At 49.3% G+C, this 20054-nt stretch overlaps 1 protein-coding gene across 8 annotated transcripts in view; it reads left to right on the top strand.

Moving 5' to 3' along the window:
• The window catches only part of AHNAK (AHNAK nucleoprotein), a 30344-nt gene extending 12108 nt beyond the window's left edge, over positions 1–18236 (top strand). For 2 of the 8 annotated variants that reach the window (XM_032357032.1, XM_032357033.1), the window contains exon 5: positions 133–18236. In XM_032357032.1, coding sequence (XP_032212923.1) covers positions 133–17406 — 17274 coding nt within the window. In that variant the 3' untranslated portion in view covers positions 17407–18236. The remainder of the gene's footprint in view (positions 1–132) is intronic. The other 6 variants (XM_032357039.1, XM_032357037.1, XM_032357038.1 and 3 more) reach the window with 6 other exon arrangements.
• The last annotated feature ends 1818 nt before the right edge of the window (positions 18237–20054 follow it).

Raw genomic sequence — 20054 nt, 5'->3', positions numbered from 1 at the left:
GGCTCTGTGGGCCTCCGTTCTGGTCCCAGCTTCTGTGGTAAACAGGCAACCATGTTGTCGGCTGGGCTGTGGCCGGGCGTCCGTGGTCAGGCAGATCCTGCTGCAACGTCTCCCGGCCGTGTCTTTCTGCAGAGCGGGGATGACGAGGACTATCAGCGCATCTACACCACGAAGATCAAGCCTCGGCTGAGGTCGGAGGACGGACTAGAAGGGGAACCTGGGGAAACCCAGAGCCGCACCATCACCGTGACGAGAAGGGTTACGGCCTACACTGTTGATGTGACAGGCCACGAAGGAGCCAGGGAGATCGATATCAGCAGCCCAGAGTTCAAGATCAAGATTCCCCGGCACAAACTGACTGAAATTTCCGCTGTGGATGTGGAGACCCAGCCTGGCAAGACAGTGATCAGACTGCCCTCGGGCTCGGGGGCAGCATCTCCTACCACAGGCTCTGTTGTGGACATCCGAGCGGGGTCTGTTTCTGCTTCGGGACCAGAGCTCCAAGGTGCTGGCCACTCGAAGCTCCAGGTCACCGTGCCTGGGATAAAGGTGGGGAGCCCAGGTGTCAGTGTCAGTGCGAAGGGCTTGGACTTGGGTGGCAAAGGAGGGGTCCAAGTACCAGGAGCGGACATTTCGTCTTCTCTTGGGGGTGGGGCAGTGGAGGTACAGGACCCATCTCTGGAGAGTGGCACTAATGGGAAAATTAAAATTCCCACTATGAAGGTGCCAAAATTCGGTGTCTTGACAGTGCCTGAGGGCCAGGCCCCAGGAGCCGGTTTGAGCATTTCTGCACCCGAGTTCTCTGTGGGACACAAGGGTGGCAAGCCCGGCCTGACCATTGGCGGGAACATCCAGACCCCTCAGCTAGAAGTCAGTGCTCCTTCTGCCAATATTGAGGGGCTTGAGGGGAAGCTGAAGGGACCCCAAATCACTGGGCCATCTCTTGAGAGTGACCTCGGCCTGAAAGGTGTCAAGCCACAGGGGAGCATAGGGGTGGACATTTCAGGTCCCAAAATCAAGGGCACTGTCACTGGCTCTAGTGTGGAAGTTCAAGCCCCTGATGTTGATCTTCACGGGCCTGGGGGCAAACTGAATATGCCCAAGATGAAAGTTCCCAAATTCTCTGTGTCAGGTTCAAAGGGAGAGGGAACTGGCATTGATGTGACACTGCCCACAGGTGAAGTGACTCTTCCTGGGATCTCTGGTGATGTCAGCCTGCCTGAGGTTGCTGCTGGGGGGCTGGAAGGGAAGGTGAAGGGTACGAAAGTCAAGACTCCTGAAATGATCATGCAGAAACCTAAAATCTCCATGCAGGATGTGGATCTGAGCCTTGGATCCCCTAAAGTGAAGGGAGATATTAAGGTTTCAGTGCCTGGGGTACAAGGTGACATTAAAGGCCCTCAAGTGGCAGTTAAAGGCTCCAAAGTGGACACAGAGACACCTAGCCTTGAGGGGACCCTGATGGGACCCACGCTTGGTAGTCCTGGAAAAGCAGGAACGTGCAGGATCTCTATGGCAGATGTAGATCTAAATGCGGCTGCCCCTAAAATGAAAGGGGGTGTAGATGTCACGCTTCCCAAAGTAGAAGGGAAAGTCAAAGTCCCTGAAGTGGATGTCAAAGGCCCCAAAGTTGATGTCAGTGCCCCAGGTGTGGAAGTTCATGGCCCAGACTGGAACCTGAAAATGCCCAAGTTCAGCACTCCAGGAGCTGAAGGGGAAGGCCCAGATGTAGATGTGAAACTACCCAAAGGAGATGTCAGTATTCCAGGGCCCAAGGTCAGTGTGGAGGCCCCAAATGTCAACATAGTGGGCCCAGGAGGCAAACTTAAAGGCCCTGATATTAAGCTGCCTGAAATGAGTGTCAAGACACCAAAGATCTCCATACCTGATGTCGATTTGCATGTTAAAGGCACAAAGGTAAAAGGAGAGTATGATGTAACAGTCCCAAAACTTGAAGGGGAACTGAAAGGCCCCAAAATGGACACTGATGCTCCAGATGTGGATGTTCAGGGCCCAGACTGGCACCTGAAGATGCCCAAGATGAAAATGCCAAAATTCAGTGTGCCAGGATTCAAAGCAGAGGGCCCAGAAGTGGATGTGAACCTGCCCAAGGTTGATGTGGACATTTCTGGGCACAAGGTAGATGTTAGTGCTCCAGATGTGAGCCTTGAGGGACCAGAAGGGAAACTGAAAGGACCTAAGTTTAAGATGCCTGAGATGAATATCAAAGCCCCAAAGATCTCCATGCCAGATGTGGACTTACATTTGAAAGGCCCTAAAGTAAAGGGAGAATATGATGTCACAGTGCCAAAAGTGGAAGGTGAGATTAAAGTTCCTGATGTTGAACTTAAAAGTGCCAAAGTGGATATCAATGTTCCAGATGTTGATGTTCACGGCCCAGACTGGCACCTGAAGATGCCCAAAATGAAAATGCCCAAGTTCAGCATGCCTGGCTTCAAAGGTGAGGGCCCAGAAGTGGATGTGAACCTGCCTAAGGCTGACATTGACATCTCCGGACCCACAGTGGACGTTGAAGTTCCAGATGTGAACATTGAAGGACCTGAAGGAAAGCTGAAGGGTCCTAAGTTTAAGATGCCTGAGATGAATATCAAGGCTCCTAAGATCTCTATGCCTGATGTGGATTTGCATATGAAAGGTCCCAAGGTGAAGGGAGAATATGATGTTACAGTGCCAAAGATGGAAGGGGAACTCAAAGGGCCAAAAGTAGACATCGGTGCCCCAGATGTTGAAGTTCATGGTCCTGAATGGAACCTAAAGATGCCCAAGATGAAAATGCCCAAATTCACCATGCCCAGCCTCAAAGGTGAGGGCCCAGAAGTGGATGTGAACCTGACAAAGGCTGATGTGGACATTTCTGCACCCAAGGTAGATATTAGTGCTCCAGATTTGGGCCTTGAAGGACCAGAAGGAAAGTTGAAAGGCCCCAAGTTTAAGATGCCTGAGATGCACTTTAAGGCTCCTAAGATGACTCTCCCAGATGTTGACTTGGATCTTAAAGGACCCAAAGTGAAAGGCAGTCTAGATATGTCAGCACCGAAAATAGAAGGTGAGATGAAAGTTCCAGATGTGGACATCAAAGGACCCCAGGTAGACCTTAAAGCACCAGATGTGGAAGTCCAAGGTGCAGACTGGAGCCTGAAAATGCCCAAGATGAAAATGCCCAAGTTCAGCATGCCCAGCTTGAAAGGCGAGGGCCCAGATGTGGATGTGAACCTGCCTAAGGCTGACATTGACATCTCTGGACCTAAAGTTGACATTGAAGCCCCAGATGTGAGCCTTGAAGGTCCAGAAGGGAAGCTGACGGGTCCCAAGTTTAAGATGCCTGAGATGCACTTCAAGACCCCCAAGATCTCCATGCCTGACGTGGACTTACACTTGAAAGGTCCTAAGGTGAAGGGGGATGTGGACGTGTCTGTGCCCAAGATAGAAGGTGAAATGAAAGTGCCAGATGTGGACATCAGAGGACCCAAACTGGATGTTGATGTCCCAGATGTGGACGTTCATGGCCCAGACTGGCACCTGAAGATGCCCAAAATGAAAATGCCCAAGTTCAGCATGCCTGGCTTCAAAGGTGAGGGCCCAGATGTGGATGTGAACCTGCCCAAGGCTGACATTGATATCTCTGGACCCAAAGTGGACATTGAAGCCCCCGATGTTAACATTGAAGGACCGGAAGGAAAGCTGAAAGGCCCCAAATTCAAGATGCCTGAGATGCACTTCAAGGCTCCCAAGATCTCCATGCCTGATGTGAACTTGAATCTTAAGGGGCCAAAACTAAAGGGAGATGTGGATGTGTCTGTGCCTGATGTAGAAGGTGAAATAAAGGTGCCGGATGTGGACATTAAAGGGCCCAAAGTTGATATCAGTGCTCCAGATGTGGATGTTCAAGGCCCAGACTGGCACTTGAAGATGCCCAAGGTGAAAATGCCCAAGTTCAGCATGCCTGGCTTCAAAGGAGAAGGCCCAGAAGTGGATGTGAACCTGCCCAAGGCCAACATTGATGTCTCAGGGCCCAAGGTGGATGTTGAAGTTCCAGATGTGAATATTGATGGTCCAGATGCAAAAATAAAAGGTCCTAAATTTAAGATGCCAGAAATGAATATAAAGCCTCAGAAGATATCCATGCCAGATGTTGGTTTACATTTGAAAGGTCCTAAAATCAAAGGAGATTATGATGTAACAATTCCAAAAGTAGAAGGAGAGATAAAAGCTGATGTTGACATCAAAAGTCCCAAAGTAGACATTAATGCACCAGATGTGGGAGGTCATGGCCCAGACTGGCACTTGAAGATGCCCAAAGTGAAAATGCCCAAGTTCAGCATGCCAGGCTTCAAAGGTGAGGGCCCAGAAGTGGATGTAAACCTGCCAAAGGCTGACATTGATGTCTCAGCTCCCAAGGTGGACATTGATGCTCCAGATGTTAATATTGAAGGTCCAGAGGGGAAGCTAAAAGGTCCCAAATTTAAGATGCCAAGCATGAATATACAGACACACAAAATCTCTATGCCTGATGTTGGACTTAATCTAAAAGCTCCTAAACTGAAAACTGATGTAGATGTTTCTCTTCCCAAAGTGGAAGGAGACTTGAAAGGTCCTGAAATTGACATGAAGACCCCAAAGATGGATGTAGATGTTGGTGATATTGATATTGAGGGTCCAGAAGGGAAGCTGAAAGGTCCTAAGTTTAAGATGCCAGACATGCACTTTAAGACTCCTAAGATCTCCATGCCTGATGTGGACTTACACTTGAAAGGCCCCAAAGTCAAAGGGGATATGGATGTGTCTATGCCCAAGATAGAAGGTGAAATGAAAGTGCCAGATGTGGACATTAAAGGGCCTAAAGTAGATATTGATGTCCCAGATGTGGATGTTCATGGCCCAGACTGGCACCTGAAGATGCCCAAGGTGAAAATGCCCAAGTTCAGCATGCCTGGCTTCAAAGGTGAGGGCCCAGAAGTGGATGTGAACCTGCCTAAGGCTGACATTAATGTTTCTGGCCCCAAAATGGACATTGATGCTCCTGATTTGGATATAGAGGGACCAGAAGGAAAATTAAAGGGCTCTAAATTTAAGATGCCTAAGTTGAATATCAAAGCTCCTAAGATATCCATGCCGGATGTGGACTTGAATTTGAAGGGTCCCAAAGTGAAAGGAGAAATTGATGCTTCTGTGCCTGAGCTAGAAGGTGAACTGAGAGGTCCACAAGTTGATATCAAAGGTCCTAGTGTAGATGTGGAGATGCCTGATGTTGATCTGGAATGTCCTGATGCCAAGTTGAAAGGCCCTAAGTTTAAGATGCCTGAGATGCACTTCAAGACCCCCAAGATCTCCATGCCTGACGTGGACTTACACTTGAAAGGTCCTAAGGTGAAGGGGGATGTGGACGTGTCTGTGCCCAAGATAGAAGGTGAAATGAAAGTGCCAGATGTGGACATCAAAGGACCCAAACTGGATGTTAATGTCCCAGATGTGGACGTTCATGGCCCAGACTGGCACCTGAAGATGCCCAAAATGAAAATGCCCAAGTTCAGCATGCCTGGCTTCAAAGGTGAGGGCCCAGATGTGGATGTGAACCTGCCCAAGGCTGACATTGATATCTCTGGACCCAAAGTGGACATTGAAGCCCCCGATGTTAACATTGAAGGACCGGAAGGAAAGCTGAAAGGCCCCAAATTCAAGATGCCTGAGATGCACTTCAAGGCTCCCAAGATCTCCATGCCTGATGTGAACTTGAATCTTAAGGGGCCAAAACTAAAGGGAGATGTGGATGTGTCTGTGTCAAAATTGGAAGGCGATTTGAAAGGCCCCAGTGTGGATGTGGAGATGCCTGATGTTGAACTGGAGTGTCCTGATGCAAAGTTGAAAGGCCCTAAGTTTAAGATGCCAGACATGCACTTCAAGACCCCCAAGATCTCCATGCCTGATGTGGACTTACACTTGAAAGGCCCCAAAGTCAAAGGGGATGTGGATGTGTCTGTGCCCAAGATAGAAGGTGAAATGAAAGTGCCAGATGTGGACATTAAAGGCCCCAAAGTAGACATTGATGCTCCAGATGTGGATGCTCATGGCCCAGAGTGGCACCTGAAGATGCCCAAGATGAAAATGCCCAAGTTCAGTATGCCCGGCTTTAAAGGTGAGGGCCCAGATGTGGATGTGAACCTGCCCAAGGCTGACATTGACATTTCTGGACCTAAGGTGGACATTGAAGCACCAGATATGAACATTGAGGGTCCAGAAGGAAAACTGAAAGGCCCTAAGTTCAAGATGCCTGAAATGCACTTTCATGCCCCTAAGATCTCCATGCCTGATGTTGATTTCAACTTAAAAGGGCCTAAAATCAAAGGAGACTTTGATGTTTCTGCCCCAAAGCTGGAGGGAGAGTTAAAGGGTCCGGAAGTGGATGTCAAAGGCCCCAAATTGGATGTTGACATGCCAGAAGTAGCTGTGGAAGGTCCAGATGGCAAATGGAAAAGTCCTAAATTTAAGATGCCAGACATGCACTTTAAAGCTCCCAAAATCTCCATGCCAGACATTGATCTACACTTAAAAAGTCCCAAGATAAAGGGAGAGGTGGATGTTGATGTTCCCAAATTGGAAGGTGACCTCAAAGGGCCAGACCTCAAAGGTGACATCAGTGGGCCAGATATTGACATTGAAGGACCAGAGGGAAAATTGAAAGGTCCTAAGTTCAAGATGCCTGACATGCATTTCAAAGCCCCAAATATTTCTATGCCTGACGTGGACCTAAATTTGAAAGGACCAAAAATCAAGGGGGATGTTGATGTGTCTGTGCCTGAGGTAGAAGGTAAAATTAAAGTACCAGATGTGAACATCAAGGGCCCAAAAGTAGATATAAATGCTCCTGATGTTCATGGCCCAGATTGGCACCTGAAGATGCCCAAAATGAAAATGCCCAAGTTCAGCGTTCCTGGTGTCAAAGCAGAGGGTCCAGAGGTAGATGTGAATCTTCCCAAAGCTGACATTGGTCTCTCAGGACCCAAAGTTGACATTGAAGTCCCAGAGATGAGCATCGAGAGTCCAGAGGGAAAAATCAAGGGGCCTAAATTTAAGATGCCGGAAATGAATATCAAAGCTCCCAAGATCTCCATGCCAGATGTAGATTTACACTTGAAAGGTCCTAAGGTCAAAGGAGATGTGGACATTTCCTTGCCTAAGGTGGAAGGTGACCTGAAGGCCCCCAAAGTGGACATTGATGTCCCAGATGTGGATGTTCAGGGCCCAGACTGGCACCTGAAAATGCCCAAGATGAAAATGCCCAAGTTCAGCATGCCAGGCTTCAAAGGAGAAGGCCCAGAAGTGGATGTGAACCTGCCCAAGGCTGATATTGATGTGACTGGACCCAAGGTGGACATTGAAGGCCCCGATGTTAACATTGAGGGTCCTGAGGGAAAGTTGAAAGGTCCCAAGTTCAAGATGCCTGAGATGAACATCAAAGCCCCCAAGATCTCCATGCCTGACTTCGATTTGCACCTGAAAGGTCCCAAGGTAAAGGGTGATGTGGATGTGTCTCTGCCCAAAGTTGAAGGTGACCTCAAGGGCCCTGAAGTTAACATCAAGGGTCCCAAGGTGGATGTTGATGTCCCAGATGTGGATGTTCAGGGCCCAGACTGGCACCTGAAGATGCCCAAGATGAAAATGCCGAAGTTCAGCATGCCAGGCTTCAAAGGAGAGGGCCCAGAAGTGGATGTGAACCTACCCAAGGCTGATATTGATGTCTCAGGACCCAAGGTGGACATTGAAGGCCCTGATGTTAACATTGAGGGTCCTGAGGGAAAGTTGAAAGGTCCTAAGTTCAAGATGCCAGAGATGAACATCAAAGCCCCCAAGATCTCCATGCCTGACTTTGATTTGCACCTGAAAGGTCCCAAGGTAAAGGGTGATGTGGATGTGTCTCTGCCCAAAGTTGAAGGTGATTTAAAGGCCCCTGAAGTTGACATCAAAGGCCCCAAGGTGGATGTTGATGTTCCAGATGTGGATGTTCATGGTCCAGACTGGCACCTGAAGATGCCCAAGGTGAAAATGCCCAAGTTCAGCATGCCTGGCTTCAAGGGAGAAGGCCCAGAAGTGGATGTGAACCTACCCAAGGCTGACATAGATGTGTCAGGACCCAAAGTGGATGTTGAATGTCCTGATGTGAATATTGAAGGACCTGAAGGAAAGTGGAAAAGTCCAAAGTTTAAGATGCCTGAAATGCATTTGAAGACTCCAAAGATATCCATGCCAGATATTGATATTAATCTAGCAGGTCCAAAAATAAAAGGAGATGTGGATGTCAAAGGTCCCAAATTAGAGGGAGATCTGAAAGGCCCTGAAGTCGATCTCAAAGGCCCCAAAGTGGACATTGATGTTCCAGATGTGGATGTCCATGGCCCAGACTGGCACCTGAAAATGCCCAAGATGAAAATGCCCAAGTTCAGCATGCCAGGCTTCAAAGGAGAGGGCACAGAAGTGGATGTGAACCTACCCAAGGCTGATATTGATGTCTCAGGACCCAAGGTGGACATTGAAGGCCCTGATGTTAACATTGAGGGTCCTGAGGGAAAGTTGAAAGGTCCCAAGTTCAAGATGCCAGAGATGAACATCAAAGCCCCCAAGATCTCCATGCCTGACTTCGATTTGCACCTGAAAGGTCCCAAGGTAAAGGGTGATGTGGATGTGTCTCTGCCCAAAGTTGAAGGTGACCTCAAGGGCCCTGAGGTTAACATCAAGGGTCCCAAGGTGGATGTTGATGTCCCAGATGTGGATGTTCAGGGCCCAGACTGGCACCTGAAGATGCCCAAAATAAAAATGCCCAAGATCAGCATGCCAGGGTTCAAAGGAGAAGGCCCGGAAGTGGATGTGAATCTACCCAAGGCTGACATTGATGTGACTGGACCCAAGGTGGACATTGAAGGCCCTGATGTTAACATTGAGGGTCCTGAGGGAAAGTTGAAAGGTCCCAAGTTCAAGATGCCTGAGATGAACATCAAAGCCCCCAAGATCTCCATGCCAGACATTGATCTTAACCTGAAGGGCCCTAAAGTGAAAGGTGATGTGGATGTGTCTTTGCCAAAAGTGGAAGGTGAGATTAAAGTTCCTGATGTTGACATCAAGGGCCCCAAAGTGGACATTGATGCCCCAGATGTGGATGTTCATGGCCCAGACTGGCACCTGAAGATGCCCAAGATAAAAATGCCCAAGATCAGCATGCCAGGGTTCAAAGGAGAAGGCCCAGAAGTGGATGTGAACCTACCCAAGGCTGACATTGATGTCTCAGGACCCAAGGTGGACATTGATGCTCCAGATGTCAATATCGAAGGTCCAGATGCAAAACTGAAGGGCCCCAAGTTCAAGATGCCAGAGATGAACATCAAAGCTCCTAAGATATCCATGCCAGATTTGGATCTTAACCTTAAAGGCCCTAAAATGAAAGGAGAAGTGGATGTTTCCCTTCCAAATGTAGAAGGTGATGTGAAAGGGCCTGCTCTTGACATCAAGGGCCCAAAGATAGATGTAGATGCTCCAGATATTGACATTCATGGTCCTGAGGGCAAATTGAAAGGTCCCAAACTGAAGATGCCAGACATGCATGTAAATATGCCCAAAATCTCCATGCCAGAAATTGACCTGAATTTGAAAGGCGCAAAGCTTAAGGGAGATGTTGATGTTTCCGGGCCCAAACTGGAAGGTGATGTTAAAGCTCCCAAGCTGGATGTAAAGGGGCCAGAAGTGGACATTTCTGGTCCTAAGGTCAATCTTGATGGCAAGGCAAAGAAATCACGTTTTAAGCTTCCTAAATTTAACTTTTCAGGCTCCAAAGTTCAGACACCTGAGGTGGATGTCAAAGTTAAAAAGCCAGATATTGATGTGACAGGTCCAAAAGTTGATATTAATGCTCCTGATGTTGAGGTCCAAGGGAAAGTGAAAGGATCTAAGTTCAAAATGCCTTTCCTGAGTATTTCATCTCCTAAAGTTTCTATGCCTGATGTAGAGTTAAATCTGAAAGGCCCTAAAGTCAAAGGAGACTTAGATGTTACAGCTCCTAATTTAGAAGGTGACTTTAAAGGACCCAAAGTAGATATTAAAGCACCAGAAGTTCATCTTGATGCACCTGATGTGGATGTTCATGGTCCAGATTGGAGTTTGAAAATGCCCAAAATGAAAATGCCCAAGTTTGGTGTGCCTGGCTTAAAAGTGGAAGGGCCAGAAATGGCTGTGGATCTGCCAAAAGGAGATCTCAACATTGAGGGGCCCAAAGTGGAGATTGAGGGTCCAGAAATAAATGTGGAAGGTGTAGAAGGAAGCTTAAAAGGCCCCAAACTCAAGATGCCTGACATGAATATCAAAACTCCCAAAATCTCCATGCCTGACATTGATTTAAACCTGAAGGGCCCCAAAGTGAAAGGTGATATGGATGTTTCTCTGCCCAAAGTTGAAGGGGATCTGAAAGGACCAGAGATTGATATTAAAGGGCCCAAAGTGGACGTTGATGCCCCTGGTGTGGATGTTCATGGCCCAGACTGGCACCTGAAAATGCCAAAGGTGAAAATGCCCAAGTTCAGCATGCCAGGTTTCAAAGGTGAAGGTCCAGATGTGGATGTTACTCTCCCTAAAGCGGACATTGATATTTCTGGCCCCAAAATGGACATTGATGCCCCGGATGTGAATATTGAAGGTCCAGATGTGAAACTGAAGGGTCCCAAGTTCAAGATGCCTGAAATGAACATCAAAGCCCCCAAAATCTCCATGCCTGACCTTGATCTGAACTTGAAGGGCCCCAAAATGAAAGGTGATGTGGATATATCTTTGCCAAAAGTAGAAGGTGACTTAAAGGGCCCTGAGGTAGACATCAAGGGCCCCAAAGTGGACATTGACACTCCTGATATTAACATTGAAGGCCCAGAGGGGAAACTGAAGGGGCCCAAATTCAAGATGCCAGAGATGCACCTAAAGACTCCTAAGATTTCCATGCCTGATATTGATTTAAACTTGAAGGGCCCCAAAGTGAAAGGTGATATGGATGTTTCCCTCCCCAAGTTTGAAGGGGATCTGAAAGGTCCTGAGGTGGACCTTAAAGGTCCCAAAGTGGACATTGATGCTCCTGATGTGGATGTTCATGGACCGGACTGGCACCTGAAGATGCCTAAAATAAAAATGCCCAAGATCAGCATGCCAGGGTTCAAAGGAGAAGGCCCGGAAGTGGATGTGAATCTATCCAAGGCTGACATTGATGTGACTGGACCCAAGGTGGACATTGAAGGCCCTGATGTTAACATTGAGGGTCCTGAGGGAAAGTTGAAAGGTCCCAAGTTCAAGATGCCTGAGATGAACATCAAAGCCCCCAAGATCTCCATGCCAGACATTGATCTTAACCTGAAGGGCCCTAAAGTGAAAGGTGATGTGGATGTGTCTTTGCCAAAAGTGGAAGGTGAGATTAAAGTTCCTGATGTTGACATCAAGGGCCCCAAAGTGGACATTGATGCCCCAGATGTGGATGTTCATGGCCCAGACTGGCACCTGAAGATGCCCAAGATAAAAATGCCCAAGATCAGCATGCCAGGGTTCAAAGGAGAAGGCCCAGAAGTGGATGTGAACCTACCCAAGGCTGACATTGATGTCTCAGGACCCAAGGTGGACATTGATGCTCCAGATGTCAATATCGAAGGTCCAGATGCAAAACTGAAGGGCCCCAAGTTCAAGATGCCAGAGATGAACATCAAAGCCCCCAAGATCTCCATGCCTGACTTTGATTTGCATCTGAAAGGTCCTAAGATGAAAGGAGATGTGGATGTTTCTCTTCCTAAGGTGGAAGGTGACCTAACGGCCCCTGAAGTTGACATCAAAGGCCCCAAGGTGGATGTTGATGTCCCAGATGTGGATGTTCATGGTCCAGACTGGCACCTGAAGATGCCCAAGGTGAAAATGCCCAAGTTCAGCATGCCTGGCTTCAAAGGCGAGGGTCCAGATGTGGATGTGACCCTGCCCAAAGCTGACATTGACATCTCAGGACCCAAGGTAGACATAGACACTCCTGATGTTGACATTCATGGCCCAGAAGGGAAACTCAAAGGTCCCAAGTTTAAAATGCCTGACCTGCACCTTAAGGCACCCAAGATCTCCATGCCTGAAGTGGACCTGAATCTGAAGGGGCCAAAAGTAAAGGGTGATGTGGATGTGTCTCTGCCGAAAGTTGAAGGTGACCTCAAGGGCCCTGACGTTGATATCAAGGGCCCCAAAGTGGACATTGATGTCCCAGATGTGGATGTCCATGGCCCAGACTGGCACCTCAAGATGCCCAAGGTGAAAATGCCCAAGTTCAGCATGCCAGGCTTCAAAGGAGAAGGCCCAGAAGTGGATGTGAACCTGCCCAAGGCTGATATTGATGTCTCAGGACCCAAGGTGGATGTCGATGTTCCAGATGTCAATATCGAAGGTCCAGATGCAAAACTGAAGGGCCCCAAGTTCAAGATGCCTGAGATGAACATCAAAGCCCCCAAGATCTCCATGCCTGACTTTGATTTGCACCTGAAAGGTCCCAAGGTAAAGGGTGATGTGGATGTGTCTTTGCCTAAAGTGGAAGGTGACCTCAAGGGCCCTGAAATTGATATCAAAGGGCCCAAAGTGGACATTGATGCCCCCGATGTGGACGTTCATGGTCCAGACTGGCACCTGAAGATGCCCAAGGTGAAAATGCCCAAGTTCAGCATGCCTGGCTTCAAGGGAGAAGGCCCAGAAGTGGATGTGAACCTTCCCAAGGCTGACATTGACATTTCTGGCCCCAAAGTGGACATTGATGTTCCAGATGTGAATATCGAATGTCCAGATGCAAAACTGAAGGGCCCTAAGTTCAAGATGCCAGAGATGAACATCAAAGCTCCCAAAATCTCCATGCCTGAGCTTGACTTAAACCTGAAGGGCCCCAAAATGAAGGGTGATGTGGATGTTTCTTTGCCCAAGGTGGAAGGTGACCTCAAGGGCCCTGAAGTTGACATCAAGGGCCCCAAATTGGACTTTGACACTCCTGATATCAATATTGAGGGCCCAGAAGGAAAATTGAAGGGGCCCAAATTTAAGATGCCAGAGATGCATATTAAAGCCCCTAAGATCTCCATGCCTGACTTGGACTTAAATTTGAAGGGGCCAAAAGTAAAGGGGGATGTGGACCTTTCATTACCTAAGGTGGAAGGTGATCTAAAAGGGCCAGAGGTGGACATTGAAGGTCCTGAAGGGAAACTCAAAGGTCCCAAATTTAAGATGCCTGATGTCCATTTCAAAACCCCACAAATCTCCATGAGTGACATTGATTTGAACTTGAAAGGACCTAAGATAAAGGGAGATTTGGATATTTCCATTCCTAAACTGGAAGGAGATCTGAAAGGCCCCAGAGTCGATGTTAAAGGCCCTAATCTGGACATAGACACTCCTGATGTTGACATTCACGGCCCAGAAGGGAAACTCAAGGGTCCCAAGTTTAAAATGCCTGACCTGCACCTCAAGGCACCCAAGATCTCCATGCCTGAAGTGGACCTGAATCTGAAGGGTCCCAAGGTAAAGGGTGATGTAGATGTGTCTCTGCCGAAAGTTGAAGGTGACCTCAAGGGCCCTGACGTTGATATCAAGGGCCCCAAAGTGGACATTGATGTCCCAGATGTGGATGTCCATGGCCCAGACTGGCACCTCAAGATGCCCAAGGTGAAAATGCCCAAGTTCAGCATGCCAGGCTTCAAAGGAGAAGGCCCAGAAGTGGATGTGAACCTGCCCAAGGCTGATATTGATGTCTCAGGACCCAAGGTGGATGTCGATGTTCCAGATGTCAATATCGAAGGTCCAGATGCAAAACTGAAGGGCCCCAAGTTCAAGATGCCTGAGATGAACATCAAAGCTCCCAAGATCTCCATGCCTGATATTGACTTAAACTTGAAAGGTCCCAAGGTAAAGGGTGATGTGGATGTGTCTTTGCCTAAAGTGGAAGGTGACCTCAAGGGCCCTGAAATTGATATCAAAGGGCCCAAAGTGGACATTGATGCCCCCGATGTGGACGTTCATGGTCCAGACTGGCACCTGAAGATGCCCAAGGTGAAAATGCCCAAGTTCAGCATGCCTGGCTTCAAGGGAGAAGGCCCAGAAGTGGATGTGAACCTTCCCAAGGCTGACATTGACATTTCTGGCCCCAAAGTGGACATTGATGTTCCAGATGTGAATATTGAATGTCCAGATGCGAAACTGAAGGGCCCTAAGTTCAAGATGCCAGAGATAAATATCAAAGCTCCCAAAATCTCCATGCCTGATGTTGACCTGGATTTGAAAGGATCCAAAGTCAAAGGAGATTTTGATGTGTCGGTCCCCAAGATCGAAGGTACTTTCAAAGGCCCAGAAGTAGACCTTAAAGGTTCAGGTCTGGATTTTGAAGGCCCAGATGCCAAGCTTAGTGGCCCACATTTGAAGATGCCATCGCTGGATATATCTGCCCCTAAAGTAACTGTTCCTGATGTTGATTTGCATTTCAAGGCACCCAAAATTGGGATTTCTGGTCCCAAGTTGGAAGGTGCTGAACTGGACCTCAAAGGGCCCAAAGTTGATTTAGAAGCTCCAAGCTTGGATGTACACATGGAGAGCCCAGATATTACTGTTGAGGGGCCAGACATTAAAATTCCCAAATTCAAGAAACCCAAGTTTGGTTTTGGGGCAAAAAGCCCTAAAGCTGACATCAAATCACCTTCTCTGGATGTGACTGTTCCCGAGGCAGAGATGAATGTTGAGACTCCTGAAATTAGTGTTGGTGGCAAGGGCAAGAAGAGTAAATTTAAAATGCCCAAAATTCACATGAGTGGCCCTAAAATGAAGGCCAAAAAACAGGGATTTGACTTGAATGTTCCCGGGGGCGAAATTGATGCCAGTCTCAAGGTCCCCGAGGTAGATGTCAACGTTACCGGGCCAGACGCCACACTTAAAGGTGATGTGAAATCCCCCAAAACCAAGAAACCTATGTTCGGGAAAATGTACTTTCCAGATGTAGAATTTGACATTAAATCACCTAAATTTAAAGCTGAGGCCCCCCTCCCAAGCCCCAAACTGGAGGGTGAAATACAGGCGCCTGATGTAGACATTTCTTCGCCAGGGATTCATGTCGAAGGTCCCGACATCAAGGTGAAGGCTCCCAAGTTCAAGCTGCCAGGCATGGATGTCTCAGGAAAACTAGAGGGTGACTTGAAGGGCCCCAGGGTGCAGGCCAACTTGGACACACCTGACATCAACATTGAAGGCCCAGATGCTAAAGTCAAAGCACCGTCCTTCGGCATTTCTGGCCCTCAGGTCTCCATCCCCGATGTGAATGTTAGCTTGAAAGGACCAAAGGTAAAGGGTGATGTCTCAAGTGTGGGACTGGAAGGACCAGACATAGATCTGCAAGGTCCAGAATCAAAGATCAAGTTCCCCAAGTTTTCAGTGCCCAAGATCGGCGTCCCTGGTGTGAAGATGGAAGGGGGAGGAGCGGAGGTCCATGCCCAGCTGCCCTCTCTCGAAGGAGGCTTGAGCACACCCGATGTGAAGCTTGAAGGGCCGGATGTGTCTCTGAAAGGGCCAAAAGTAGACTTGCCTTCGGTGAACCTCTCTATGCCAAAAATCTCTGGACCTGATGTTGACCTGAACTTGAAAGGACCAAGTTTGAAGGGAGACCTGGATGCTTCTGTTCCTGGTGTGAAGGTGCATGCCCCAGGGCTTGACCTCAGAGGTCAAGGTGGAAAGGTGAGGATGGAAGGAGATGGTGTGAAAGTGCCTGGGATCGATACCACGTTAAATCTTGGCGCCCCAGATGTGACCCTGAAGGGACCAAGCCTGCAGGGGGAATTGGCTGTCTCTGGTGACATCAAATGCCCTAAAGTATCAGTAGGTGCTCCTGATGTAAGTCTGGAGGCCCCCGAAGGTGGCATTAAACTTCCCAAAATGAAGCTGCCTCAGTTTGGCATCTCGACTCCAGGGTCCGACTTGGACGTGAACGTCCAAGGGCCACAAGTGACTGGAGAACTGCAGGCACCAGCTATGGATGTGAACCTTGGGGGCCTGAGCCTGAAAGGGCCTCAGATCTCTGGCCCTCAAGTCTCAGCACCAGACATGGACTTGAACTTGGAAGGACCAAAAATAAAAGGGAGCCTTGGGGCCACTGGTGAGATGAAAGGCCCCACTGTTGGAGGAAGTCATCTAGGCGTCAGCGTTGAAGGCCTCGGAGGAAACCTCCAGATGCCTGGAATCAAGTCCTCTGGATGTGATGTAGAGCTGCCAGGCGTGAATGTGAAACTCCCAACGGGGCAAATTTCTGGTCCTGAAATCAAAGGCGATCTGAAAGGTTCAGGAATAGGTTTCCACGGGGCTGCTCCCGACATTAGCGTCAAGGGGCCTTCCCTTAACGTGGCCTCCCCTGAGTCAGATTTCGGTGTCAGCTTGAAGGGCCCGAAAATCAAAGGAGGTGTGGATGTTTCCGGGGTTGTCAGCACCCCAGCTGTCAGCCTGGGCGAAGGGCATGTGAGTGTCAAAGGACCCCAGGCCACCTCTGCTCTTAACTTGGATGCACCGAAGTTTGCTGGGGGACTTCATTTCTCAGGACCAAAAGTAGAAGGAGGCGTGAAAGGAGGCCAGGTTGGACTCCAGGGTCCTGGGCTGAGTGTGTCCGGGTCTCCAGGTCACTTGGAAAGCAGATCTGGAAAAGTAACATTCCCCAAGATGAAGATCCCCAAATTCACATTCTCTGGCCGTGAGCTGATTGGCAGAGAAGTCGGGGTGGATATTAACTTCCCTAAAGTGGAGGCCACTGCCCAGGCTGGAGCTGGAGAGGGCGAGTGGGAAGAGTCCGACGTGAAACTTAAAAAGTCCAAAATCAAAATGCCCAAGTTCAATTTTTCCAAACCTAAAGCGAAAGGCGGTGTCACCGGCTCCCCGGAAGCATCCATTTCAGGGTCCAAAGGTGACCTGAAGAGCTCAAAGGCCAGCCTCGGTTCCCTGGAAGGAGACACTGAGGCTGAGACGTCATCCCCCAAAGGCAAGTTCTCCTTATTTAAAAGTAAGAAGCCCCGGCACCGCTCCAATTCCTTCAGTGACGAAAGGGAGCTCTCGGCACCTTCCACCCCGACCGGGACCTTGGAGTTTGAAGGTGGGGAAGTCAAAGGGAAACACGGAAAGCTGAAGTTTGGTACCTTCGGTGGCTTGGGGTCAAAGAGCAAAGGTCATTATGAGGTGACTGGGAGTGATGACGAGGCAGGCAAGTTGCAAGGGAGTGGAGTGTCCTTGGCCTCTAAGAAGTCCCGACTGTCCTCCTCTTCCAGCAACGACAGTGGGACTAAGGTTGGTATCCAGCTTCCCGAGGTGGAGCTGGTGGTTTCCAAGAAAGAGTAGCGGGCCTCATGTGTGTACATATCTTTGTAAAAATACATCAGCCTTGGGTGTGTTTGTATATAAACTGCAAAGAGAAACACACCGACAGCCTCAGCATAACGCGAAGATCTGGCCTCTGCCCGGGGCAAGTGCGGAAAAAAGCCAGCCAGCCGCCTTGGTGCTCCCGGCCCGGAGCTCTACGGATGGTTCCAAGTTCGTCCAGCCCGTGTGCAGAGCCAACAGGATTTGCCTTGAGATTTCAGTTTTTGTTTTTTGTTTTTGCATTGAACGCTGAGAGCTCCTGTTTACTAAGCAAGCTTTTGTGTTTATTATCCTCATTTTTACTGAACATTGTTAGTGTTGGGGCAATGGAAACCCAGTTTTTCATTGTAATGACTTTGGGGGCTTTGGTTAGTAAGGGTGGGGTGGGGGTAGAAGGCAGTAGAGGGGGCCAGACCTCCGTTTCTCCTAAGATTGGATCTATTCAAACAGCAGACACCCAAAGAGGACCCAGAGGAGGTGGCAGGCAGGGTGGGTGTTTTTAGATCTCTCTAGCATTGCTTTTTTTCCCCCCAGGGGTGGCGGTCCTAGCCAGTTCGGTGCTCACGGTGAGCTAGAATTAGAATCTGTTTGCAAATTGGCCGACCCCCCCCCCCAAGCTCAACAAGAGGGGCTCCCATTCTGTGTCTTGTGGGAGAAATGTTTCCTTCATGGCCGCCACATTCCTGATACTAGTTCTGATTTCTTTCAATAAATGTTACCGTGATTAAGAAAATTTCCCGCACTTTAATGGCAAATTAATTGAGAATGTAAGGAAATGGAAGGCCAATAAAGCTGTTTATTAACCCTGATGTCTCGTGCCTTCGCGTTCTGTGTTGGGAGCACGAACCCAGCCCCGGCCGTTGAGACTCAGTCCGTCCCGGGGAATTTGCCGGTTTCATTACTGGGTGATGGAGGGGCGGGGTGTCTTTGCTGCCCAATTCTCACGGTGAGGCCGGCTGCATTATTGCTGAGAAATCTCGAGAGGCTTGGCACCCTGGCAGCCCGGGCCCCAGGACCCCCTCACCCCAACTTTGTATCCTCCGATAGGAATACACAACTCAGAAATGGTTCTGAATGGGGAAGAGGATAAGATATGAATGGAAAACAAGACCCACAGAGTGGTGGAAAGGGCTCGATCTGGCTCTGAGTTAGAGGCGTGCCGTCTATTTCTGACTTGGCTGCGGCTTTGCGGGCTGGCCTCAAGTTACCTGCCCTGTCCAGGCCTCAGATTCCTCTTCTTTGAAATAAGGGTGCTGATCTCATAGTAGGGGTCTTTGTGGTTTCTGCTAGTCCTGCTAAACTTTACGAAAATCCTCTTGTGGCCAGAGTCCCCTCTTGATTTCCAGCTCTGCAGACAATACCTGGTGGTGGTGGTGGTGGTGGGGTGGTGCTTCTAGAAACTGGCTTCTAGTGTTAGTCATTGCTGAGCAGAAGGCAGTGCCTTTTTAGACCAAAATGATTGGAACAAGCTCCTCCCCTTGCTGCTCCCCAGAGCTGCCACTTTCCTGCCCGAGGAGGCAGCTCTGCACCCCACCCATCACCCATCACCCCAGATCACCCCAGACCACGGGTAACAGCTCCTGCCCCATCCTATCCTCTCTACACTGCCAGCTTGTCCATGGGGTTTCGGCACATGGCCATGGGGTCTGCCCAGGGGTGCTCCACCTGCCCTGGCTCGGACTTCACAGTCTGTCCCCTTCTTCCGTTCCGTCCCTGGAGCTTCTGGAACTCCAGAGCAGCTCTCAGTTTTGGAAAGAGGGAACAAGGGAGGTGCTGAGACCCCTGCTGCTTTTCTTAAGATGACAGACCTACCGTCATTGCTTTTGTGAGTTAGGCAAGACATTTAACCCCTTGGAGCCTTTGCTTCTTCCCCCATAAAACGGGGACACGTATCCATAGAGCCAAAGGGTCTGCTCTGGTACCCGAGTTGTTGACTGTGCAAGGACACGACATCAAAGGGGGTAGCATCTATATCAGAACCATAGGTTAGTTTGCTGGGAGCACGAGGTTGGGTGTGGGGTCCCAGAGAGGCAGGTGCACAGCCCCGCACGCACACTCTAGAGCAACAGGGCACGGGGGCTCACTGGCACACACAGCCACACGCAGGCATTAACCTCCTCGGGAGCCCTCCCAGTGCTGCTTTCATTCTTCCGGTGCTCAGAGCCCAATCCTGAATGCTTCCTCAATTCTGAAGCTGTGGGTGTGGACGGAGCGCACACATTGCGATGGCCGGTGCTGGTGTCGCTGGGTGGGACGCGTGGGTGATAGCGGGGTGTGCTTGTGTACACAGCCAGCGGGAATGCTGGCAAGATCCCGTGGGCAGGATGACTCAGATGGTCAGTAATATATCAATTAGCATTTTTTTTTAAGCTTAAGAAAGGGGGTGGTAGGGGCGCCTGGGTGGCTCAGTGGGTTAAGCCGCTGCCTTTGGCTCAGGTCATGATCTCAGGGTCCTGGGATCGAGTCCCGCATCGGGCTCTCTGCTCGGCAGGGAGCCTGCTTCCCTCTCTCTCTCTCTCTCTCTCTGCCTGCCTCTCCATCTACTTGTGATTTCTCTCTGTCAAATAAATAAATAAAATCTTAAAAAAAAAAAAAAAGAGAAAGGGGGTTGTAGGCTGGTGGCGACT

The sequence above is a fragment of the Mustela erminea genome, chromosome 9 (genome assembly GCF_009829155.1).
Source record: "Mustela erminea isolate mMusErm1 chromosome 9, mMusErm1.Pri, whole genome shotgun sequence".
Taxonomy (NCBI): domain Eukaryota; kingdom Metazoa; phylum Chordata; class Mammalia; order Carnivora; family Mustelidae; genus Mustela; species Mustela erminea.
Note: the sequence above shows the minus strand (reverse complement) of the source record. Positions and strands in the feature narration are given on the sequence as shown.